This window comes from Bactrocera dorsalis, chromosome 3 (genome assembly GCF_023373825.1).
Source record: "Bactrocera dorsalis isolate Fly_Bdor chromosome 3, ASM2337382v1, whole genome shotgun sequence".
In the NCBI taxonomy this organism is placed as follows: Eukaryota; Metazoa; Arthropoda; class Insecta; order Diptera; family Tephritidae; genus Bactrocera; species Bactrocera dorsalis.
In genome coordinates, this window is record NC_064305.1 from 47847098 (window position 1) to 47874936 (window position 27839).

General features: G+C 36.1%; 2 protein-coding genes across 5 annotated transcripts in view; one reads left to right on the forward strand and one right to left on the reverse strand.

Moving 5' to 3' along the window:
* Positions 1-27839, forward strand: part of LOC125777195 (uncharacterized) — a 282927-nt gene that overhangs the window by 235430 nt on the left and 19658 nt on the right. The window lies entirely within an intron of this gene.
* Positions 1513-27754, reverse strand: LOC105222240 (adenylate kinase). Of its 2 annotated transcripts, XM_049451430.1 has the most exons (5): positions 27460-27610; positions 27276-27393; positions 7460-7696; positions 1938-2105; positions 1513-1858 (listed from the first exon to the last, which is right to left on the reverse strand). In XM_049451430.1, the coding sequence occupies exons 2-5, from the start codon at positions 27297-27299 to the stop codon at positions 1643-1645; spliced, it is 645 nt and encodes a 214-aa protein (XP_049307387.1). In that variant the 5' UTR covers positions 27300-27393; positions 27460-27610; the 3' UTR covers positions 1513-1642. The 2 variants fall into 2 exon arrangements, with proteins under 2 accessions (XP_049307387.1, XP_049307386.1); XM_049451429.1 differs by lacking the exon at positions 27276-27393 and having other exon boundaries at positions 27567-27754.

Consider the following 27839-nt stretch of genomic DNA (forward strand, 5'->3'; position numbering starts at 1 on the left):
AGTAAAATCGCAACAATATTTTCATAAATAAAGCAAAATTAATATGCACTTTTTCTATTCTACTATTGACCTTGGCATTGAAGAGTTCTTCGTTAATTGAGGCATCGAAGAATTCTTCGTTAACTGTGGCATCGAAGAATTCTTCGTTCCTATGGTAAGCGAAAGGGGTGATCTGTTACTTTTCGTAGGACATCGCCGTGTTAATTTTCATCGGTCGGACTAACTCGCTTATTACACGCGGCAACTTTTGTTTCGGCAACTCTTGGTTTAAAGGCGAGGGGGCGACGGGGAGAGGAGAATCGCGCCGAGTTTCCAGCGTTCAGCAACTCGCTTTGTGTTCTTATTCGTAACAGTCGCTGCGACGTTTTTCGGCATTCGTGTTCTTTCTTTCGTAGTACATAGTTGCATTTGAGTATATTTTTTTGAAATTAATATTTTGAATATATTTAAAAAATTTAATTTCATCTTTTGGCAAGTAATTTGCAAATATGTATACAGATATACATAATATAATATAAATATTTTAGAAAATAGAGTATGACGAAAAAATCGAATTAATTAAAGATATTGTGAAATGTATGGAGAAAGCCATACAAATTGATTCAGACGATAGTGAAAAGGGTGATATATGTGAAAGTCTGTCATATAATCTTTGTTTTAATTTTGAATTATAAATAAAATGTATTTCTTAATTGACAGAACTGATTAATATATGTGATAGAGTGGAACAAATATCTATAAGAAAAAAGAAACGACAATGGGCTAAAGTAAAGAGTAGACAATGGGTTAAAGTAAGGTGAAAGAGAATGAGAAAAAAACTCGAACAGAGTTGCGCAACACAAGTTGCTCGTGTGAAGGTAATGGGCGACAGCAAAAGAGAATCGCCCGAGAATTATCAACAAAAGTTGCTTCATGTAATAGCGCTCTAAGCGATACAATCATGCTGCATCGTTTACCTTGTTCGCTTACCAATGTCTACCATATCCCGTGTTTGCAGTGAGTTAACGACTGTTTGTGGAAAAAACATATTGGTTTTTGAATTTGTTCTTTCAAATTTAGAATTCCTAAAAATAATTTAATATTATATTTCCACCAAATTTAATAAATTTACAAATTACTTACTTTTTTTAGTTGTGCATTTCCTTATTTTGTTTTGTGTGTATATATAAAATGGCTAGTTCACAGTAAAGTGCTAGTTTTATCGGTAAAAGTATTACCTAGTAATTCTAACTTGGTAATATTCCGCCCTTTCATAGTTAAAACGATCGGATTTACATCTAATATAAACTGAGAGCGTAATGCATCAATGCGGAAATCGGGATAGACGAAACCAAAATTGCGTGTGATTGACTATTACATTATAAACAGCAAAAAGCATCACCTCGATTGAAGTACGCTTGTAAACATGATGCAATGCCAAATGTTCGGGATGCATGACATAACATTATACTGAGTTCATATGCATTGGAAGTGACAGTTTTAAAATCAACCATATACTTAAAGAAAGTCTGATTATTTTCCGTTTGAGCAAAACTTGTTTTAAGAGCTTTATTTTTTAATTTAAACCTTTGTACATTTACTTACAGCTAACGTTATTACAAAAATTGTTATTTTGGATTTGTTAAGACTTTGTTAACTCATTTCATAAAGACTCTCTTGATCTACGTTGATTTGTGAATATGTTGTCAATGCGTGAAAACACATCATTGGCCTTTTGTGCTGCATCAATTTTAAAATGTAGACCTCTTACTGCGTAGTAGTCAACCAATGGTTTGGTTTGCTTATGATATGCTTCCAATCGTTTTTTTAAGGCTTCGGCATTATCGTCACTGCGTCGTACTAGAGGTTCACCAGTTACCTAAGTTAAACGTAATTTTATTATAATTAATTTAATTTTAAATTTAGTTTCCTTTTCATTAAGAACTTAAGGAACTTACATCGTCACGCATTTTGTTTTTCGGTGGAGCGAATTCTTCGTGATATGATCGGCCACTTGAAGGGTGAATTAATCGCCCCGTTATTCTTCGTACTAGCAAACTATCATCTATAGAGAATTCAACTACGGCATCGAGATTTGTATTTCTCTTGGCAAGTAGGTCATCGAGCTAAAACGTGTATCAAATAGTGGTTAATGAATTACCTCACATATTCTTAAATTTTTTGGTTCTTAATTAAAAAAGAACTTTGCAAGGTAAAAGCTAAAACATTCTCACTTAATTTTCTTGGGATATTTCGCGATTTAACCGTTATTTATGCTAAAAAGTCAACTATAATAGCGAGTATCGTTAAATAATAAAGATAGGGCTTTGCCAAGTATGAACATCTTTTTCGGAATAAATCGGATAAATTGACCCATTCATTTCAATAATACTTCCTACCCCAACGTTGCCCATGAGCAATTTCGTTTTATTAACTGTTGTTTTTTATCTGCTATTTCATAATGGTACCGTCGAAAATAAAACCAGCGAAATTTTTATTGATAAACTTCAGTTGCTTCGCAAAAAATCTTGTCTTCTTATGAAATTTAGAAGTATTTCTTCAATAAATTTAAAAAAACTAACAAAAAAATATAAAGATACCATAACACTCTTATAGTTGAGTTTTGTTAGTTTTTAATAGATTTTTAGTAGATGAGTAATTAATGTTAGTTTTTAATAAAAAGTAAGTGAGTAGTTTTCAAAAAAGATTTGATATTGGTATTTTTTTCACTGATGAAGAGGAAAAAAAGTCAATAGAAGGTGGACTGCTTGAATTCACCGTCTTCGCAGGTTTTTGGCCTATGGAGCGACGAAACCAATCATGGCACGGTGCTTCACTTGGCACCACTGTAAACATCTTTTAGTTCCTGTTAGAAATGTTGTTGTGACATGTATGTACATATATACAACGCAATATTCGTAACTTCGACAGACTGCAAGCGACATCTGTCAAATATTAAAATACACAAGTTCTTATGCTGTTTGAATTATAAAATCAAACTGTTTGATTTGTAAGACTTAAATAAGATTCTTTAGATCCTTACCACTGGTGGTATAAACTTATTCAAGCTGAGAAATATTTCATTCTAATTTTATTTTTAAATTTGTAAACCTTATATACTATTTTTGAGTTCTTAGTTACCTAATTCAATTATCAATTGTTATTACAAATTATATAATACAGCCATTTTATGCTTTTATTTGTAAAATAACGTCAGTTTTGTTAGAGCTTTGAATAATTTTACATTTTACACATTAGTAGCATCACCACTCTACCTCATCTCTCCACTGTCAACTTTACTGTCGTCCTACTGTCGTTGGCAAATATAAAAATATATTGAAGTTAGCGAGAGTGACAACTGTCGCCCTGCAGTCGTGCAGCTGTCAAAATAACTGTGTCCATAAGAACGTGTGTATTTTAATATTTGACAGATGTTGTTTCAGTCTGTCGCGCTTATTGTGTTCAGCACATCAGTGTTTGCATGTTGCAACGGTAGTATTGCAACAAACTTTTGGTGCTTGGACAGTGGTGCAACGGCACATTTGACTGATATAATGAAGTGACACAGTAGGTTTGGACATCTAAACAAAACGAATAGTAAGAATCTGGTGCATGGTTTGGAAACAGCAAAGACGTGTTGGATCTGATGCATACGGACATTTGTGGACCAATGAATAAATCCTCACAAAGAGGAGCACGATATTTCGTAACATTCATTAACGATAAATCGCGATGCACGTATGTAAGCTTCTTGAAAACTCGCAACGGAATATTCGAAAAATTCGAAGTGTTCAAGTCAGACTGTAAAAAAAAAAATAAAGTGTTTGAGAAGCGACGTGAGTATTTGCGCGTTTGAACAACTCCTGGCAAGCAATGGTATTAAAAGGCAGCTTACTGTACCACACACAACTCAACAAAATGGTGTCGCTGAGCGCGCAAAGAGAATATTGGTTGAGATGGCGCGCAGTAAGATTCTACATGCTGGTCTGAATGAGGGCTTCTGGGCAGAAGCTATTACCAGGGTTGCATACCTCAGGAACCGTTCGGATACATCTGCCTTAGAGGACATGACACCATTCTAGTCGTGGACTAGCAAAAAACCAACGGTAAGTCATCTCAGAGTATTCGGGATCAAAGCTATAGTTTTGGACAAGAAGCATAGCAGGAAGTTTCTCCCGAATGGCGAGGCGCGTGTGATGGTTGGCTCAGAGTCAGCAAAGGCATACCGTTTATACGATGCGAAGGTAACAGTAGCACGTGATGAGCTTATCATTTTTGTAAATGTAATTGCCTAATAACTTACCTTTACTAACAGGAACAATTGCGTGCTCCTCCTGGTTTCAAATGATTAATAATAATTTAAGCTCCTCAAAATTCTCTCTCAAATAAAAGCATTAGAGCGTAATGAAAATTTACGTATGGCAAGGTTAAAATTACAGATTAGCCTTGTAGCAGGTTCAATGTCTCACAAGAGAAAAATATTTTGAAAAACAACACAAGAAAGAACATTAAAATGGTAATAAACAAATCATTGAACCTATGTATTTGAATTTAATTTATGTTAGTAAAACTTCAGATTTCGTTGAAATAGTATAGGGTGATTTTTTAAGAGCTTGATAACTTTTTAAAAAAAAAAAACGCATAAAATTTGCAAAATCTCATCGGTTCTTTATTTGAAACGTTAGATTGGTTCATGACATTTACTTTTGAAGATAATTTCATTTAAATGTTGACCGCGGCTGCGTCTTAGGTGGTCCATTCGGAAAGTCCAATTTTGGGCAACTTTTTCGAGCATTTCGGCCGGAATAGCCCGAATTTCTTCGGAAATGTTGTCTTCCAAAGCTGGAATAGTTGCTGGCTTATTTCTGTAGACTTTAGACTTGACGTAGTCCCACAAAAAATAGTCTAAAGGCGTTAAATCGCATGATCTTGGTGGCCAACTTACGGGTCCATTTCTTGAGATGAATTGTTGTCCGAAGTTTTCCCTCAAAATGGCCATAGAATCGCGAGCTGTGTGGCATGTAGCGCCATCTTGTTGAAACCACATGTCAACCAAGTTCAGTTCTTCCATTTTTGGCAACAAAAAGTTTGTTAGCATCGAACGATAGCGATCGCCATTCACCGTAACGTTGCGTCCAACAGCATCTTTGAAAAAATACGGTCCAATGATTCCACCAGCGTACAAACCACACCAAACAGTGCATTTTTCGGGATACATGGGCAGTTCTTGAACGGCTTCTGGTTGCTCTTCACCCCAAATGCGGCAATTTTGCTTATTTACGTAGCCATTCAACCAGAAATGAGCCTCATCGCTGAACAAAACACGCGCGCGAAACACATTTCGAACCGAACACTGATTTTGGTAATAAAATTCAATGATTTGCAAGCGTTGCTCGTTAGTAAGTCTATTCATGATGAAATGTCAAAGCATACTGAGCATCTTTCTCTTTGACACCATGTCTGAAATCCCACGTGATCTGTCAAATACTAATGCATGAAAATCCTAACCTCAAAAAAATCACCCGTTAGTTTATGTAAAAGACATGTGCGAGGATCTGTAAAAAGTTAACTATCGTTCCAACAAATGGTACATAGTACATAGCAATGAAAAAATGTCTTGAAACATCAATACACATGTCTGCGCGTTGTATAAAAGTTCTTGAATTCGGTAAAACCGGCGAAAAATTCTATTTAGCTTATGAATTCTTTCCTAATGGCGTATACACAGCTTACGCAATTATAGCCGAGTTAAAAATAGCGTGTCAATCGTTTCTTCTTTTAGCAATTTGACGCCAATTATACCAAGAGCTGCCAGGCCCTTCTCCACCTGATCTCTCCAACGGAGTGGAGACATTCCTCTTCCTCTGCTTCGCCACGGGTACTGCGTCAAATACTTTCAGAGCTGTAGTGTGTTCATCCATACGGTCGACAGTACCCTTCCAGAGGAAAAAAGAGGTTAAAATAATTCGATCACCGAGCGTGCTATTAGGCAGCATGTCTTCACATTAGCAAAGAAAATACAGGTTCCAGCCAAATCATCCAAACTTAGAGGGTTAAGGTAAACACGGGTAAGAAATGTAAAGGGCGACCAAAATGAACGGCCGTACCGCCTCCTAATGTTTAAGAAATATTTCTTAAATAAATTACAACACATTAAAAATAAAATCATTGTACAGGAATGAGAAAATTGTTAACATAGCATTCTTAAGGGAATTAATATCCTATAAAGAAATGTTAAGCTCTAACTCAGTTCCTAGTTGCACAACTGAATATCACCCAAATATAGGATTGCTGTTTTAAGGTGCACCCCGTTCGGTATTAGGCGGTTTCAATGTCCACCACTTGGCATTCTGCTTGTTAAATGATCCTCTTTTGGTATTCTGCACGATAAATGAGCAAATAAGCGAATTTGAGAACCTTTTAAAAAACAAAAGCACAATTTAATCGACTAAAGGTGGAATAACTTTAAACAGGACTGTATTTAAAAGTACGTACGAAATATCTAATTGTATATGAACATGAATGTGAACTGATATTGCTTTTTGGAGGATGGACTCATGTATAGAAGTTTACGCAAGGGGGGAAAGTTCTCTGATTGCCATTTACTTAGGAGTGGCCAGAAAGGACTATTTTACATATGGCTCAAGCAACTCACGACTTGCGGTATTAGACCACGTATCTTATGGGTAACAAAAGAACATCCGTTTGAAGGCGAGCCAAAGTGAGGCGAACCCTCCCCACTCAGGGTTGTCCATTGGGTTTGCAACTCGCCAAGTAAAAGATGCTCCAATGAAAACTAATCAACAGCATCGGATGAGAGACCACGGTAAACGCATTAAGGATTACGATTTGAGGGCATGCACTTGCAATGTCCGGTTCCTTAATTGGGAAGGTGCCGCTGCCCAAATAAAGGCTGACATCACCAGCCACAATCCGCATAAAAGCGAAGTTCTTCAACATATCGCTGATTTGCGCCTACACCCGGATAAAAGAGAAGGACAATGTGACCAAAGATGCTTTCTATGAGCGCTTGGAGCGCACCTATAAGAGCTGCCCCAGCCAAGATGTGAAAATTGTAAGTATAAAAGTGTAAAGCTGCTGGCGTACGCCAATGATATTGATATCCCTGGGACGATGAGCTTCATGAGATATATGATGACATAGTTCAGTGAATTAAGACACCGGCTACGCTGACTAGGTCATGTTTTCCGAATGGCCGAAAACACTCCAGCTCTGAAAGTATTCGACGCAATACCCGCCGGCAAAGCCGAGGAAGAGGAGGACGTCCACTCCGTTGTAAAGACCAGGTGGAAAAGCCACTGGCTTCGCTTGGAATATCCAATTGGCGCCACACTGCAAAAAAGAAGAAACTTCTAGCGCGCTGTTATAACTCGGTTATAACTGCTTTAGCTTTTTTTTATGCCAGTAAAGGAGAAGATATTGCTTTTAAGTAGTAATGCTAATTTAATCGTAATCTTACCTTTTGTGCTTGAATAACGGTACGGGGAAAACCGTCCAAGAGAAATCCATTTCGACACTCTGGCTTATCTAAATTGCTGTCAATCATATCCACAACTAGATCATCGGAAACTAGCTTCCCCTCATCCATTACCTTTTTTAATTCTGTTCCTAATTTGGACCCCGAAGATATTTCAGCTCGAAGCATATCGCCAGTTGACAAATGGCATACACAAAACTTTTCTTTTAGTATTGGAGCCTAAAAAATTAAAATATTGTGTATTAAAAAGTTAGCTGAGAACGAAAACTGTTAAGATTTATCCACATGGAAAAGCTTTCAGCTATTCACATTATTTATTTTTTAGTATCACCAACCTTCTGTGGTTATTAAAATAACATATTAGATTAGTAAATTAATTCTAAAATTCTTTAAAAGTACAAATATGCTTTCAATTTAATTTAACCCTTAAAATATACTACAGTAGAGTTCATTAATAACGTCGTCGCTTATAACGACTAACCGTTTTTAGCGTCGATATTATTTACTCAAGTTCGGTTTAATAGTTAGATACTGAGAAAATGTAACCGTTTAGTGCGACTCCGGTTTGAGTGACAAACCGTTTATAGCGACATTTTTTTACGATAGTTCGTCCGTTTAAAACGACGCGCCGTGTTTTGTTTCAAGTATGTGTATACAGTTTAGGGAATTTCATTAGAAGACTAAGTTCCTCATATCAACCGTTGATTGTGCTGTTATTGGTTGTCTGCATGTTGTCACTTCAAGAAGAACCGTTATAGCGGGACGACAGACAGTGTGGCGTCGCTATCGTCGAGTGTGGTTCGGTGGTAAGCACAAAAAGAGGAAAACGACGCAGAAGCAGTCGAGTATATGTGCAGCCGAAACTCGCTACGCTACAGCAATAGCCATAAAAGACAACTGTACTTCGACACATACATATGTAAATATCCGTTTTATACATCATCCGGTTAGTACGACATAATATTGCCGGTCCCATGAAGGTCGTTATATCCGAACTCTACTGTATATACAAGTAGAGGAGAAAAAATAATATCATATATTTTCCTAAGAAAGAATCATTCGTGTTCAATGCCGTTTTCACTTTCAAATATTTGATATCTTAATAAAACGTGTCTAAATATTTTATTCGGGTTGCTAAGTTAGACGATCAAAACATATCCTTGGATTCACTTTAATAGGTACATACAGTGGCGGACAAAAGTCTACATACACCCCCTGTTTTCTTCGATGTGAGAGTACAAAAACTTTTTAGAAAAATGTGTTGATACAGTTTTATTCTAATCTTCTTTCTAATAACAACAAACTTAAAAAATCCGTTAATTAATATAAAACTACAAATTTATGGAATAAAAACTCAAATATTGTGTTGACAAAAGTCTACATACAGTACAAAAATATCTTAGTTCAGTGCGAAAAACTTTGCAAAATGCTAGTTATTAAGGCGTTTTAGTATTTAGTTGGGTCCCCATTGGCATCTATAACTGCTTGAAGACGCCGTGGCATTGATTCTGCTAAATTTGTCAACGCTGCAGATGTAATGCTGTTCCAAGGTCCCAATATGCGCTCTTAGAGTGTAGCAGAGCTAGAAACTTGGTGCTTTCTAATTCTACGCTCCAAAATCTCGCAGACATGTTCAATAATATTCATATTTGGACTTTGAGGTGGTGTATTTAATTGTCTTGGAGTATAATAAAGCAACCAGTCCTTAACAATTTGCGCCGCATGCATCGGATCGTTATCCTGTTGAAATATTAAACTGGAACCGAGCCCTAAATTATCCATCAAAGGCTTCAAATTATGTTCCAACAGAGACTTATACTTATAACCGTCCATTTCACCTTCAATAAAGTCCGAATTTCTAACTTCAGAGGCCGCAACAGCTCCCCAAACCATTACGCTGCCGCCACCGAGCTTCACAATTGATACTACGTTTTTCGGTTCAAGCGTGGCGTTAGTTTTCCTTCAAATTTTAGCCCTTTCATCACTACCAAAAAGGGTGAATTTAGAATCATCTGTAAATGAAAATTTTTTCCAAAAATCCATTTCCTTTTCTTTGTGTTTTTTGGCGAACTTTAAACGAAGTTTCCGGTTTTTTCATAAATAAAAGGTTTCTTCCGTCGTGTTCTACTGTGGAATCCGTTATCGTTTAGAGTTTTTTTTTTATTGTTCTTGGTTGGATACTCATTTGTGACGTACTTACTATGCGTTCGGCTATATTTGGAGCATTTACTTTTGGATTTTGGTCTACTTCGTTGAGAATCAGGCCGACGTCTCTACGAGATTGTTTTTTTGGGCGTCCACTGCGCGGTTTATTTTCGTTGGAACCATTATTTTTAAAGTTTTTTAGAATTGTCTGTACTGTTGCTCGACTCAACTTCAAAATTTTAGAAATTTCACCATATAATTTTTTTTCTTTTCTTTCTTTTATCACCAAATTTCTTACATCAATTGATATTTCATTTCGCGTAGCCATTATAGCTATTGAAATGTTTAAACCACAACTAAATTCAATAAATATCAAACAATAAACATATTGAAATAAAAGAAAAAGGCTAACGTTACCTTACTGTTAATATTACAATGTACAAAGTAGGATATTTGAACTGTATGTAGACTTTTGTCAAAGCAATTTTTGAGTTTTTCATCCATAAATTTGTTGTTTTATGTTAAATAACGGATTTTTTTAATAAATTGTTATTATAATAAATATTAGAATAAAACTGTATAAATACATTTTTCTAAAAAGTTTTTGCACTCTCATATCAATGGAAATAGGGGGTGTATGTAGACTTTTGTCCGCCACTGTACATATTTTAATTATTTAAGATTCGAGCGGCTGCGATTAGCATCCCCCGATTTCTGGGTTAACATGAGTATGTACGGATAGAGGAGGTCCTCCAGATCAAGAATATATGTACATATAGTTGCCGCTGACTTACGGTTTCTAAGATATTTGCATTTAAAGTTTAAAAAATTAACTATTTAAAATGCGTCTTTCTCCGATTTATAATGAATTTTTCTCTTCTTCTTAATTGGCGTAGACACCGCTTACGCGATTATAGCCGAGTTAACAACCGCGCGCCAGTTGTTTCTTCTTTTCGCTACGTGGCGCCAATTGGATATTCCAAGCGAAGCCAGGTCCTTGTCCACTTGGTCCTTCCATCGGAGTGGAGGTCTTCCTCTTCCTCTGCTTCCCCCGGCGGGTACTGCGTCGAATACTTTCAGAGCTGGAGTGTTTTCATCCATCCGGACAACATGACCTAGCCAGCGTAGCCGCTGGCTTCTGTCTTTTAATTCGCTGAAATATGTCAATGTCGTCGTATATCTCGTACAGCTCATCGTTCCATCGAATGCAATATTCGCCGTGGCCAACGCGCAAAGGACCATAAGTCTTTCGCAGAATTTTTCTCTCGAAAACTCGCAACGTCGACTCATCCGCTGTTGACACCGTCCAAGCCTCTGCACCATATAGCAGGACGGGAATTATGAGCGTCTTATAGAGTTTGGCTTTTGTTCGTCGAGAGAGGACTTTACTTCTCAATTGCCTACTCAGTCCGAAGTAGCACCTGTTGGCAAGAGTTATCCTGTGTTGGATTTCTAGGCTGACATTGTTGGTGGTGTTTACGCTGGTTCCAAGATAGACGAAATTATCTACAACTTCAAAGTTATGACTGTCGACAGTGACGTGAGTGCCAAGTCGCGAGTGCGACGACTGTTTGTTTGATGACAGGAGATATTTCGTCTTGCCCTCGTTCACTGCCAGACCCATTCGTTTTGCTTCCTTGTCCAGCCTGGAGAAAGCAGAACTAACGGCGCGGGTGTTGTAATGAATTTTACACTTATATTTTTAACTTTTATATCCACTAACACTTCACTAATTCGTTTTTAATCATTCATTTTATAGTAAATAGTGTAAAAATAACTTTAATTCCATATGAAACTTTAGTTAAAATCCAGTTATTCATAAAATAAGAAAATGGTTGTAAACAAGCAAAAAATTAGTGTTGCCACATTTTGTAGTGGAATAAAAAAAGAAAAAAGAAAGATTATGACGTCATAACTAAATTCATTATCGTGTGATAAACAATGTAAAATCTTTCAGGATTCGCATTATCTTGATAAATCCCGGTGTTGGATCGGTCAGGGTTATTTTTTTTTTTTGAAGCGCCAAAGCAGAAAGAAAGTCAACGTAAAAAAAACAGCACTCCCAGGTGTTGGTCCGGCTAAGGGTTATTTTTTTGAAGAGCTAATGCGGAAAGGAATTCTATGCGGAAAACTAATGTGTTATATATTTCCTGTCATTGGGGTATTATTTTTTTTTCTTTATTTCTTTTGGTACTTCTGTAAAGTATGAACGTAAGGTAGCACTGGGAGGATGGAGTCGTGTGTAGAAGCTCACGAGAAGTGAGGAAAGTTCTCTGATCGCTATTCTTTTGGGAGTGGCCAGAACCGATTCTTTCACATATGGCTCAAGCAGCTCACGACTTCCGATCTTTGACCAAGTATCCTCTGGTTAGCCTAAAAACATCCGTTTGAAGGCGAGCTAAAGTGAGAAGGCGACACATCCCTTGCATATGGTTGTGCGCTGGGTTTGGGACCCGCCTCGTAAAAAAACACCCGCAATGAAAAATTATCAACAGCCTCGGAAGAGAAACCCCCTTTTGATGACGACCATGGCAAACGAAATAAGGACTACGAATTGAGGGCATGCACCTGGAATGTCCGGTCCCTTAATTGGGAAGGTGCCGCTGCTCAGCTGGTTGATATCCTCACGAAAATAAAGGCTGATATCACCGCCGTCCAAGAAATGCGATGGGCGGGACAACAACAGAGACGAGTAGGTCCTTGTGGCGCTTACTACAGGGCCATATAAATGAGCGTAGGTTTGGTGTGGGATTCGTGGTGGGAGAGAGACTCCGTCGCCGAGCACTATCATTCACTGCGGTGAATGAACGTCTAGCCACAATCCGCATCAAAGCGAGGTTCTTCAACATATCGCTGATTTGCGCCCATGCCCCGATGGAGGAGGAGGAAGATGTGACCAAAGATGCCTTCTATGGCCGCTTAGAGCGCGCCTATGAGAGCTGCCCCCGCCACGATGTCAAAATCGTGCTTGGCGACTTTAACGCCAGGGTAGGCAGAGAAGGTATCTTTGGTACTACAGTCGGTAAATTCAGCCTCCACAACGAAACATCCCCAAATGGGCTGAGGCTGATCGACTTCGCCGGGGCCCGAAATATGGTTAACTGTGGTACTAGATTCCAGCACAAGAAAATACATCAAGCTGCCTGGGTGTCTCCCGATCGAAAAGGCACCAACCAGATTGATCATGTTGTGATAGACAGAAGATATGTCTCCAGTGTTCTAGACGTGCGTACGCTCCGAGGTCCTAACATCGACTTGGACCACTATCTTGTTACAGCCAAGATTCGCACCCGTCTCTGTGCAGCAAAAAGCGCACGTCAACAAACACAAGGAAGGACACAAGGGACACAAGCGTTCGACGTCGAGAAGCTGCAATCACAACAGACAGCCGAACGATTTTTTACTTGGCTTGCACTCCTGCTCTCTGAGAGCACTCGTCAACAACTCGGTATAAGGGAACTGTGGGACGGCATTTCAAACTCCTTACGTAAAGCTGCAACCGAAACCATTGTTTTCGGAAAGTGCAAAAGAACAGCTAGTGCGACGAAGAGTGCCGTATCGCAGCGGTGAGAAAACAGGCTGCCCACCTCGCAACGTTACAATCGACCACAACACGTGCAGGATGGGATAGATACCGAGAGTTGAAGAGGGAAGCGAGACGCATTTGCAGAAAGAAAATAAAAGACGCCGAAATGCGTGAGTATGAAAAGCTTGATAAGCTGGCCGACAGGGGTAATGCTCGAAAATTCTACGAAAAGATGCGGCGGCTTACAGAAGGTTTCAAGACCGGAGCATACTCTTGTAGAACCCCCAATGTGATCTAGTCACCGATGCCCAGAGCATGCTTAAATTATTGAGGGAACACTTCTCCAGCCTGCTGAATGGCAGTGAACGTATAACCACAGGAGAAGGCGAAACCGATTCCCTAATCAGTGACGATGGAGCAGGCGTTCCATTGCCCAACCATGAAGGAGTTCGAATAGCAATTACCCGCCTGAAGAACAACAAAACGGCTGGGGCCAATGGATTCCCGGCCGAGCTATTCAAACACGGCGGCGAAGAACTGATGAGGTGCATGCGTCTGCTTCTTTCTAAATTATGGTCGGACGAAAGCATGCCCAACGATTGGAATTTAAGTGTTGGCTTTGCCCAATCCATAAAACGGGAGACCCCACAATCTGCGCCTACTATCGTGGGATAAGCCTCCTCAACGTCGCGTATAAGGTTCTATCGAGCGTATTGTGTGAAAGATTAAAGCCCACCGTTCACACACACCACAAAAGAGAAAAAAACCTTCGATCAAGGCCGAGTTTATCTATTTATAAAACTAATTTATTTTGTCCGATCGATTTTAGATGAATCTCCAAGGACTTGTGGTTGTCACCGCAAGTACCTTTTTATGGAACTGGGTCAACACAACATCTATAACTTTGGAAACTAAATTTTTTTTTTTAAATTTTCGTGACTTCAAATCAACACATTCTATAATAATGACATATTACTACTTTTGTAAAATAACACGATTTAATAGCAAAAAATATATATTGAAAATTCTCATTTTTTCGTGCCTTTGACTACCCTTAACCCCTTAAAAGACAGCGAATACGCTGGCTAGGTCATGTTGTCCGAATGAACGGAAAAAAATTCCAGATCTGAAAGTATTCGCCGGGGGAAGCAGAGGAAGAGGAAGACCTCCACTCCGTTGGAAGGACCAAGTGGAGAAATACCTGGCTTCGCTTGGAATAAGCAATTGGCGCCATGTAGCGAAAAGAAGAAACGACTGGCTCGCTGTTGTTAACTCGGCTATAAGCGCGTAACACTATGTTCGGACCGACATTGAAAACATTTTGAAAGCACATTTGTATGTTGTGGAATGTAAGTCGTTCGGACCGACAATGTGTGCTTTCGATGAGTTTTCACTGACAACTATCAATACGGAGATTCTCTTGCTCTTGTAAGATACCACAAAATGCAAAAATCCTATACCGAAATATGCAAGGCCAAGAGAGCACCCATTGCAGAATCTACTGATATATGACGGCACGAAAATAAACATGGCACGGTATATTTCATACACATTTATAAAACTTCTTTTGCGTGTATTTGGGGTATAATCTTATTTTTTATTCATTTTTATTCGTTTGATAAATATGTAATTATGGCAACACTTATTATCTGTCACCACGGAATACATTTGTTATTGTGGATGAAATGAAATTTGTGTAAAATACAAAATGCTTATTTTTAGCAAATAACTAAATAATTACTGAAAAATAAATATGTAGAGTCAATATAATGAAGTGTAAGTGCATAATATGAAATAAATAATTACTAGAAATCGAGAAATTGCAAGATAAAATTTGCAAAATTTTCAACTTTAAATGCAAATATCTCGAAAACTATAAGTTTGCAACCATACCAATTTTAACCCTGAAATCGTGGGATTGTACACTAAAGCCGACCCTTTTAGTGGATACACAAGTTTAAAATATAACTTTGAAATGGGGAATGTTTAGTATCGCGTCGGTTAAGTATCGTTTATGGAGAAAAACAGGGAGGGAGGGTGGTAGATCAAAATAAAGAAAACCAAAATGTTTCAGTGCAATGTATATACATATTTAATTGCATCTATTAATGATACAAAGGGATCCGGGGTGACCGAAGTACTTTCGTGTAGTACTCCTTTCTGTGTTGGCGGCCTTCGGCCGCGCTCTAAAAAAATAACCCTGGTCGAGCGAATACCCGGGGTGACCGATGTACTTTCGTGTAGTTCTACTTTTTGCGTTGGCGGCCTTCGGCCGCGCTCTAAAAAAATAACCCTGGTCGAGCGTATACCCGGGGTGACCGATATACTTTCGTGTAGTACTCCTTTCTGCGGCACAATTCCGATTTCTTTGGCGCCGCGCTTTCAAGGTACCGTTGGAAAGAGGAAGTCCTCCTGATTAAAAAATGGGTTATAGGGTCCGCAAACGCTTAGTTTAGCAGATATTCGGCCTTAAAGTTCAAAAATTCGCAAAATTGGACCATTTTAAAGAGCTATTTCACTACATTTTTTCACGTTTTTCACTTCAAATTAATTAAATTGCACTATAATCTTTTAAATAAATCTACATTTAACACTTTTGGCAGGTTTTTTACCTAAAAAATCTTTATTTTAAAAATCACATTTTACACTTGTTTGAACCTCATTTGTTTACCAAAAATTACGACGAAATGGAGCGCAGCCATGTGATGATAAGGCAATTCGCTGAAATTCCTCTTTTTGGCAAAAATTCCTCTATTCATGCATATGGATATTTGCTTTTTTAAATTTATTAAGCAAGTAAGTAATATTATATACATGTATTATTAATATCTTAATATATAAAAATCACGTGTCACATTGTTTGTTTTCGATGGACTCCTAAACTACTGAACCGATTTTAATGAAATTTTTAACACTGTGTGCAGTTTGGTCCAACTTGAAAGATAGGATAGTTTATAACTCTCCTTATAGTCGCATTAGCAAAGAGCTATCCACCAGTTGGTGGCGCTAAGTGCGGTATGTTACAGTAGATGGCGCTACATTTCTTTCGAAATTTTCATGGATTTAGGCTGTCATAACAAAAGCTGCCACTTGCTAAAAACATTAAATGAAAATGCGTTGTTTGAAGTTTATATTATTTGTGGTAAAGTTATACGAATCTATGACTTCCAATATTCTAAATTTAAGGAAAAATCACATACAATCCGTGAAATAAATAAAGTTATGTACATACATATGTATGTATGGTCAGACAAATAAGCAATGCTGCCACTCTTTTCCCGTAAATCTTCCTCGAATTTGGGAGATTTTAGAGGAATTTAGGAAATCGCAGAGCTGATTTCTGCATGTATTTCCTGTAAAAAAAAATTTCATTTAGTTGCATTTATGTATATGTAGAATTTTGTATGGCTAATGCCCGGTTTCACAGTCCATACATAAGTTGTGCCTAAATAAAATCTTAGCTAAGTATTGTTGCCAACTGAGTAGTCGTTTGCGTTACACAGTCAATGCTTAATTTCTATAAAATTTTATTATGATATATGGCAACGTTATGGGCAACATATGTTTTACAAATGTCATTCATAAAAATATGTTTGAAATATTTAAATTATAACAGACAATACATAAATTTGGGAGCAAAATTATATCAAAAATTGATGAAAACAACAAAAGAACCCCAAATTTCATCACTAGCGAGTCGGAGCACCTATGGGAACTGAAGGAAAAATATAAGCTGATATTGAGTGCAAACGAACGGACACTTGCCCTACGCTACGAAAGATGTCGCTGAAAATTCAAAGCAAATTCAAAACAAAAATCAGCTGTTATTTAAGCATGGCCTCCCATTTTCAGTGCTTAAGAATAGTAAAAAAGAACTGCAACCAAATACGCAGTGAAATAGATTATCACTGGCTCAGTAATCAGTCGTTGAATATGTATTACGAGTATACCACGTGCATTCCAAAAGACTGATGTAACCTTTCCAGCGCACTTTTTCGTCTTTCTACGCCTGAGAACCGGTTCCTCATGTGCAGTCCACTAAAATGACTGTCAATTGGACTCCAGTAGGAGTCCATCATATCAATTGAGCTATGTATCTATAGTCACACACCGACGCAAAAATTCGGTTTTATTCCGATTAAAGAGCACTCAAACACTTCTCAGAATCAGTTATGCGCTGTTTTTGTTAGATTATGAACTTGCGAGGCACCTACTTTGCACAGAGCTTTCGCCTCTTTAGGGCATCGTCCAGGTTAGCAAATATCTTTTCAACGATGGATTTCCCTGAGCCCAAATTCAACAGTATTTTCCCCAAAAAGCCAAATGCTTTATTAACACACGAAATGCTTTAAGATCCATTTTTTTGTAAACTAACAAAAGTTGCTTCACAAAAATGTTATAACTCATGGAAAAGAGCTATCCACCAATAGTTATAATCCAACTAATAGAAATCATATAGATCAGCCACAGTGAAGCGTGGACGGGTCCTCTAGTATATAATAATATTATATATACATATGTATAAGTAATATTATATAATAATATTACGTGATAAAGTGTAAAGTATACAGTACAGTACGAAACTCAAATTTTCTTCCAATATGAGTGCATGATAACCGACAATTATAACCACTTCATACCCAAAATATATAATAATATATACATTGTCGCCTAAAATACAAACCAATGTATCATCAAAAATAAATGGAAATTGCTAACAGATATAATAACCAAAATTTACCATTTTATAGCGAAAACATAAATTTTGAGTGCATGATAACCATAAATTATAACCACTTTATAACAAAAAGTCAATATATTTTTTTATTTTCAACGCAGAAAGGGGTACTACGCGAAAGTACTTCAGTCATCCCGAGTATTCGCTCGGCCAGGGTTATTTTCTTAGAGCGCGGCCAAAAGCCGCCAACGCAGAAAGGAGTACTATGCGAAAGTACTTCAGTCACCCCGGGTATTCGCTCGGCCAGGGTTATTTTTTTAGAGCGCGGCCAAAGGCCGCCAACGCAGAAAGGAGTGCTACGCGAAAGTTCTTCAGTCAGCCCGGGTATTTGCTCGTAATATTATAATATTATTACACGATTTTACTTATCTGTGTTTATTAAATATAGATCACATATTATTCATATATTCATATATGTACATATGTATAATATGTATATGGAAAAGGGTTCACATATTCAATTTTAGCTTGAAAAATCTTCTTTATAGATTTTTTTTATAGTTAATAAAGAAAAAAGAATCACTCGTAAGTACAAACAAAGAAAACGCTGAAAAATCCATCACTTTCGGTTTTTAAGGTGTGGGAATGCTGGTTTTCCTTGTAAATATTAGCACAAGTGATTTTTAAATTACTAAATTTAGTTGAAAAATTGCAAAATAAATGTGAAATGTGAGTTTATTTCAATGCTTAGAGTGTATATTTGAATATACATAGTCAAAAACGTGAAAATAAATTAGTGAAAACTGGAGAAATAACATGTGTTCCTAGTGCAAATTTTTGAATTTTTAAACGTGAATATTTCAAAAAATAGTAGCTATTTTTATGTTATTTTTGGATATTCCTCCTCTGGAGAAGCTCCCCTATCCGTAGATACCCCATTTATACGGAAATTCGGTTTTTTTACCCCTCCGCCAAAGTAATCGGAATCGTGCCCTTTCTGCGTTGGCGGCCTTTGGCCGCGCTTTAACAAAATACCCCTGGCCGGTCCAACACCGGCTACGCCATCCACAGTATTTTAGCATTGAACACCTTTTCGCGTTCACTTCATACATTTATTGCTAAGTGGGTTTAATTTATTCCCTTTTGTTCGTGCTTTCTCGGTAATTTGACAGTTCAAATTAGGCAGTCATTTTGGTTTTTCGCATTATTGAACTCAATGCAAAAAAGGTGTATTTTATGTAAAGATTTACGGTAAAGGTTCAGGAGAGCGGCTTTTCCGAAAACGTGCACCAATTTTCACGGGAAATGTCTTAAAATTCGTGTTTTTAATTCCAATTTACGAATATATATGGCGCGTTATCTATTTTTCTGATTTTTTGCAATAAAAAAAATAAAAAATATTTCGATTTTGCACAATATTCACGCTATAAATGGCATCACTGTTCGAAATTCAATTGAGAACTAGTGATACAAGCAGTGATCGGGTTCGAAATATCGATACTCTCGATATTCGAGACTAAACAAGAATTGATAAAAATGAGAGATATATAATAGAAAAATATTATTAATTGGAAAAATAAAAATAAATTAAAATATCGATATTCTCAATATTCGAGTTTGAAAGAAAATTGGTAAAAATGAGAAATACACAATAGAAAAATAATAATAATTGGGAAAATATAAATAAATTAAAATATCGATATTCTCAAAATTTGAGGCTGATCGAGAATTGGTAAAAATGAGAAATACATAATAGGAAAATTTATAATTCATTATTATTGCAGAAAGAAGAAGAATTTGGACACAGAAGAATTTTGAACACCGGGGTTTTGGACCGACCAGGGATATTATTTTTCGAGCGCTCGAAGTGGTTTTTATAATTCATAAGTAATATATGTGCGTGAAAATGTATCCATAATCGGTTTAGTACAATGCACAATAGATGAAAATGTACTAGCATATATTGAGAAATTTGCAAAAAAATAGCATTTTTTAAAGTGAATTTTTGGAAAAATTTGTGAACCGATTTTTATAAAATATGTTTTAAAATAAAGTTCGATAATTTAAGCATACATGCGTGTTTAAAATTTTGGGTTGGGTTTAGTTTAGTATCTCATTTTCACTGCTTATTCCTCTTAAATGCGTGCACGGATTTTTTTAAATTTATATAGCACGGATAGCCAATGAATTAAACTTTTGTTTAAATGTAAATTTATTGTTAAATGTTAATTTGTTTTTTAGATATAAGTACGCAAAAAACGCACATTTTCACATTTGCTCAAACAATGGCTCTCTTCTTTTGAAGTTTTTGTTGCACTGCTTGCAAAAAATTTAACCAATTTAACACACACACATTCTTTGAAATATATTTAATTGATTTAATGATAAATTATGAATTTTAAGTTGCAATTTTATGTACAATTTAATAAATAAAACAGCTTTCAATTACGTGTTATACTGTTCCTTGAAATGTAAGCAAAATTACTGAATATGAACTGTCAAACGACGAAGAAAATAAGCACAAAAGGAAGACAGTAATAACCCAACGAATCAAAATGGTAGGTCTTATATACATTTGGGTTACTTTACATAGGACTCGATGGTTGTAAGTATTAACACTTGTGAAAAGGGGTGGGGTGGGGTGGTGTGGGGTGGATCCTTAGGGCCGCGCTCAATTAAGGTTGGGTTACTTCTGTATTAACGGCTTATTGTATTAACGGCTTATTGATTTCAATGGAATTCAAATTTTTATTTTACTATGTATGTATATTCGCGTGCCTTAATTTAAACGTATTGACGCAATTGGAAATTATTAATACAATTAAATAAAATAACTTGATAATGATGGCAAATAACCAATCAGGTTAAATACGTTATTTAGCTTTCTGAAAAGTAGGCAATATATTACGTCCATATAATCGCACGATTTTTTATTCCAAATTTTCGCCTGCGGCGCTTGTTTCAATGTAATATATTATACTGAAAAAATAATGAAAATTTTGAAAAAATAATGAAAATTTTGAAAAAATAATGAAAATTTGGAATAAAAAATCGCGCGATTTTTTATTCCAAATTTCCGCCTGCGGCGCTTTTCAGGGAGCTTTGAAATTTTCTTTGAAAACAGTATCGTATAAAATAATATCTAATTTTTTTCAAAGATGATGATATTCCCTCCACGAGCGCTGCAGCAGTAATGCGTCGCACAGTGATCGATTTGAAGTATTTAGGCGGCCAAAAGTCAAAATCTTAATTACGTAGGGGGCACAAAATATTGACGTCTGCGTATTGTAAACACTTCCGCGAATTACCCCCCACCATTTTTTTCAACAACCATACGTCACCGCTTCCGTGCAGTTAGACGCAATTTGATCGTTGAGTTGATACGTAGTTCTATTTGGGTGCCCAAATTATATCAAATTTCGCAATACGCATGTATGTTTATTTTAAGTTGTGTAGTGAAGTGAAAGTGAAAGTGATTCCCATAGCTAAGGTAAGTTTCTATTAAATAAAGAATAGTTTTAACTTTTATTTTTAACTTTCATTATATTTTTCGGTAGTTGAACATACCCTCTTTTTCACATAAAAAATGTAATTTTTTTAATTTCAAAAGCAATTTTGTTATGGATCAGGGTTCGTCCGGATCATATTTTTTTGTTTATTGAATAAGTTACACATTCAGCTTTTCTATAAAAAAAACAACAGCCGCAGAATCCCGCAGAATCCTTAAAGACAGCAGTTCAAAGTATTTTGTTAAAAAAATTTAAAAACCCATTTTTTTAATTTTATGTTTTTTTCAGTTATGGAGATACCTAGTTCGTCGGGGGTGAAAATGGTGACCCGTAAATGTATGTTTGAGCAAAAGCAACTACAAAATTTGCTAAGTATGGATGAGAAATTGGAGTTTTTAGAAAACCACTTGCTATTGTCTTGCGGAGACACTGTGGAAAGAAATAAGAGCCTTAAGCATAAATTTTCCTACATCAAACACGAATTTAAACAGAGATGGCTAAAAGCTCATAAAGTTGAAGAAGTTTTTATGAAAAACAACCAGAAGTGGCTGGAAGGCACTTTTGAAATACCAGTGAATTCGCTTAATCAACCACGTCGTCCGAGCAAATCATTTTCGGATTCGAGTGAACGAAGCAAGAGAAGAAAAACTGAGGGAATTCGATCAAATGTTGATGATGAAATGGTTATACATGCCGCACAAGTCATATTGCAAACGAAGGGAAAAAGTAGAAGCTGACTTAACAAGACGACAATATGAAATAATAAGGGCAACTAACCCAAAGCATTACCCTTGTTACGACCTTTTGTTGAAAGCAAAACAAGAATGGTACCCACCAAAGACGGCATTGCGAGTAACGGCTACCTGCGCAGAAATTAGTTTACAATGCCTAATGGATCATACTATTCAACGATTATCAATCTACCTAGAAGAAGTGTTATCAACCCTTAACGAAATTGAAAGAAAATCATTAATGGTCACAACAAGCACGGTACAAACAAAAATTCTCGGAAGACGCCGAATCCGAATCATAACAGGCATTAACCACGAATTAATATACAAATTCAAATCTTATTAGAGGCGATTTCAAGTGGACTCAAAATAAATACAACAAAATTCGAAGAATACGCCTTCAACACCGCGCAAATGTATGTGGAATTATACGGATGGCACCCCATGACTCCAACAATGCATAAATTACTATTACATGGGGCGACCATCATAGATAATGCACTGTTGCCAATCGGCCAATTGTCGGAGGAGGCTGCAGAAGCGCGAAATAAACATTTTCGGTCATACAGACAGAATTTTTCAAGAAAATTTTCAAGGGAAGAATGTAACCGTGATATTTATCAAAGATTGCTTCTTACCTCAGATCCACTCGTAAGTAGTGAAAGATCGTTAAAGAAAACTTCACACAACATTTTTTCCAGTGAAGTTATAGAACTATTGGAACCTGCCGAGCCCCATAGACAATCAAGTATTGAGCACGAAGAAGACGAAATAGAAACATCTTTTAATAAGACAATTTAATGCAATTTTATTTATTTATAATTTATGAGAATAAAATGTGTTTTTATTATAAAATATATGTTTTTCTTATTTATTTTTTATAATAAATAGACAGTTTTTTAAAATACAGTCTTTCGAAGCCATTAACGTCCAAAAATAGTTTTGGCCGCCTAAATATTTCAAATCGACCACTGTGCGTCGTGATGTTACGATGATACAGCAGTGGAATTTAGCACAAATGGTAAAATACTTGGGCACATATGAATCGTGCGTATTATTTGCCGAGGTATACGGTTTGTTACCAAAAAGCCGGCTTTGTGCCATTCACAAAGCTCAAATGGCATTGCACAAACGCCACCCAGTAGGGTATTTTAAATGCACTAGGGACAATTGTAGGACAAAGTCCCTTATTTCAAGGGCAGCGGGCACGTGGTTTGAAGGCGTAAAATTAAACTTTCCACACGTGTTCTACTTAATGTATTGCTTTGCCCACCGCTTTACTTGGGAAGGCATTTATAGGGAGGATTACGTCAGAGCTGGAAAAAAATTGTCATCTGCCACTATCTCCGACTGGTATAGCTACTGCAGGGAAGCGGTAGTTATATTTCAGTTAGACCACCAAGAATTCAAAGGGAAGATTGGTGGTCCAGGTAAGGTAGTGCAGATTGACGAAAGTAAATTCGGAAAACGCAAATACAACAAAGGTAATAATAATAATTTATATATAATGCAATTATGTTTATTCAAATACTTTTCTTTTTTTCAGGAAGACGCGTAGAAGGGCATTGGGTACTGGGGATGATAGAGGATGGCAGTGAGGACCTCAGACTGGAGGTATGCTCTGACAATGTACGTTCCGCTGAGGTCCTCATCCCTCTCATTCGTAAACATGTTCACGAAGGAACTACAATAAGAACAGATTTTTGGCGCGCATATGAATGCCTCCCGGAATATGGTTACAACCATGAAAAGGTTAACCATAGCGACCCTAGCAATCCATTCGTCGCCGAGGATGGCACACACACCCAAAGAATAGAGTCGCATTGGCGTGTAGTAAAAAGATTTTTTTTACAAAGATAATTTTAATAATCCGGCAAACTTTGCTGATGTTATAATGGAATTTTTATGGAGGCGAGAAATCCAAAAAAAGACACGATTCCGATTACTTTGGCGGAGGGGTAAAAAAACCGAATTTCCGTATAAATGGGGTATGTGCGGATAGGGGAGCTTCTCCAGAGGAGGAATATCCAAAAATAATTTTAAAATAACTTATATTTTTCAAAATATTCACGATTAAAGATTCAAAAATTTGCACTAAAAACACATGATATTTCTCTAAGTTTCACTATTTTTTTTACATTTTTCACTTGGTATATTTAAATATACACTTTAAAGATTGCAATAAGTTCACATTTCACTTTTATTTTGAAATATTTTACCTAAATTTATTAATTTAAAAATCACTTATCTCACTCATCGCTGCAAAGGTTAGATTGTTTACAATTATGAGGAAAACAAGCGCTGCCACATCTTAAACACCAAATTTGTAGGATTCTTAACGATATTTCTTTGTTTGTTTCTTTGCGTGATTCTTTTTTCTATATTAATTATAATAAAACATACGGTAAAGGTTCAGGAGAGCGGCTTTTCCGAAAACGTGCACCAATTTTCACGGGAAAGGTCTTAAAATTCGTGTTTTTAATTCCAATTTACGAATATATATGGCGCGTTATCTAATTTTATGTATTTTTGCAATAAAAACAATAAAAAATATTTCGATTTTGCACAATATTCACGCTATAAATGGCATCACTGTTCGAAATTCAATTGAAAACTAGTGATACAAGCAGTGATCGGGTTCGAAATATCGATACTCTCGATATTCCAGACTAAACAAGAATTCATAAAAATGAGAGATATATAATAGAAAAATATTATTAATTGGAAAAATAAAAATAAATTAAAATATCGATATTCTCAATATTCGAGTTTGAAAGAAAATTGGTAAAAATGAGAAATACGCAATAGAAAAATAATAACAATTGGGAAAATATAAATAAATTAAAATATCGATATTCTCAAAATTTTAGGCTGATCGAGAATTAGTAAAAATGAGAAATACATAATAGGAAAATTTATAATTCATTATTATTGCAGAAAGAAGAAGAATTTGGACACAGAAGAATTTTGAACACCGGGGTTTTGGACCGACCAGGGATATTATTTTTCGAGCGCTCGACATATATGTATAATTTGCGATTTATGTTCAATAAAGACAAATAAGTAAAAATCTATGATAATATTGTAAAATTTATATCATATCGGGTTGACTGAAGTACTTTCGCGTAGTACTCCTTTCTGCGTTGGCGGCCTTCGGCCGCGCTCTAAAAAATAACCCTGGTCGAGCGAATACCCGGGGTGACCGAAGTACTTTCGTGTAGTACTCCTTTCTGCGTTGGCGGCCTTCGGCCGCGCTATAAAAAAATAACCCTGGTCGAGCGAATACCCGGGGTGACCGAAGTACTTTCGTGTAGTACTCCTTTCTGCGTTGGCGGCCTTCGGCCGCGCTATAAAAAAATAACCCTGGTCGAGCGAATACCCGGGGTGACCGAAGTACTTTCGCGTAGTACTCCTTTAAAAAGATAATCCTGATCCAGCCAATACCCGACGTAATCTAAGCATTTTATTATTTTAATACGTAATATTATTATATATTACCTAGTTGTTTATTAAATTTGAATAAGAAAAAACCCATACCCATATGCATGGAAAGATTGTTCATACTCATTTTAATTTGAGATATAATTTATAGACACACTTGTTTTTATTAGAACTAAAATTGGTAATTAAAGAAAGAGAAATTATATCAAAATAGAGAAATTCAGCGAATTGCTTATATTTGCTTATTATCATATGGCAGCGCGGGTAAAATTTAGAATAGCATCCCCGGCTTTCGGGGATAAAATGGGTATCAGTGGAAAGGTGACGTTCTCCAGATCACGAAAATATATACATATAGTTGCCGCTGACTTATAGTTTTCGAGATATTCGCATTTAAAGTTGAAAAATTGACAACTTTTACATTGATAATTTGTGTATTGTGAGTAGCTTTTTCTCTTATATTATGCACTTTTCACTTACTAACACTTCACTATAACGTTTCTGCATATTCATTTTTTTAATATTTGTTGTAAATAAAGCTTTATTTTAATTATTTTATTTTAGTTACAATTCTCTGCATTTGCACAATGAGAAAAGTGCTGCCATGGTTATTTTTTTTTCCGCGCCGCGCTTCAAAAAAAATAACCATGGCAGCACTTTTCTCATTGTGCAAATGCAGAGAATTGTAACTAAAATAAAATAATTAAAATAAAGCTTTATTTACAACAAATATTAAAAAAATGAATATGCAGAAACGTTATAGTGAAGTGTTAGTAAGTGAAAAGTGCATAATATAAGAGAAAAAGCTACTCACAATACACAAATTATCAATGTAAAAGTTGTCAATTTTTCAACTTTAAATGCGAATATCTCGAAAACTATAAGTCAGCGGCAACTATATATATATATTTTCGTGATCTGGAGAACGTCACCTTTCCATTGATACCCATTTTATTCCCGAAATCCGGGGATGCTATTCTAAATCCCAGCCGGCAGCGCTCCATTCCCTTATAATTGTTAGCACATAAAAGATGCTCACTACGAGTGTAAAAAGTAATTTTTAAAATAAAGATTTCTTAGGTAAAAAACCTGCTAAAAGTGTAAAATATGGATTTATTTAAAAGATTATAGTGTAATTTAATTAATTTGAAGAAAAAAATGTGAATAAAGTGTGTTTATCGTCCTGAAATAGCTTCTTGAAATGTTCGAATTTTGCGAATTTTTGAACTTTAAGGTCGAATATCTCCTAAACTAAGCGTTTGCGGACCCTTTTTAATGAGGAGGACTTCCTCTTTCCAACGGTACCTTCAAATCGCGGCGCCAAAGAAATCGGAATTGTGCCCAAAAAAACATACAGACCCATTTATTGCGTTACTGGGTGTGATTAAATATGTGTATAACACAAAATAAAAACTAAAACATACAAATGAAAACCCAATTTTATTATTTAGGGGGTCTTGTATAAATGGTTGGTTGGGTTATCTTGGTACTTCAACTACTTGTATGCATTATTACCGATGCATATACAATTTTTAATTTTCAGTGTTTTTATTATTTAAATAAAGTGGATTTCCACTTTAATTCATTGAAATAATAAAAATAATAAACATAGAGTCACTCTATGCGTAAAAATACATAAATTTTATAATAATTAGTGAAAATTGTATGAAAAAACTACGATTTTACGCCAATTTCAGGATGCTGCCCTAGAGCACCCTGGGGTCCTAGGGGGGGAAGGGTGGTATTATTCAAAAGTTCCATTCATTACCTTTCGAATGAGGGGGGTAACCATGAAACCGGGGATGGAATAAAATTTACATAACCGTTTGTTAAATAGGTTGATCTAATTCTTAATCTCGAGAACATCCTCTGTACCCATATTAAACCTGAAATAGTATGATGGTATTCTATAATTTTCCCCGACCTTTTTTTATTTTTTTCAGTTTACATACCATTATTGACTGTATTAAAATTTAACTTAAATTAAATTATGTAATCAAATGATGAACGCAACCCGGTTTAAGTTAAATCAACTATCACTTTCAATGCGAGCTCTTACTTGTGTCCCTTTTCCGGAACCAGGCGGACCCAATAAAACTGCATTAATTCCGATTTCTTGCTCATATCGTGGCAGAGGAACACTGGAACTCGGCGCCATCCTTCCCAAATTGTATTATTTAACTTATTTTGTTCACAGTATAAACTCCTATTGAACCTATTCAACACGTTCTTAAATATGATAACTTCATTTATTAAAAGGGATATTCGACAGGCAATTTTAGATTGCAGAAAATCTGGATTACTAGCAATATTGCCACTGAAAATTGCTAAT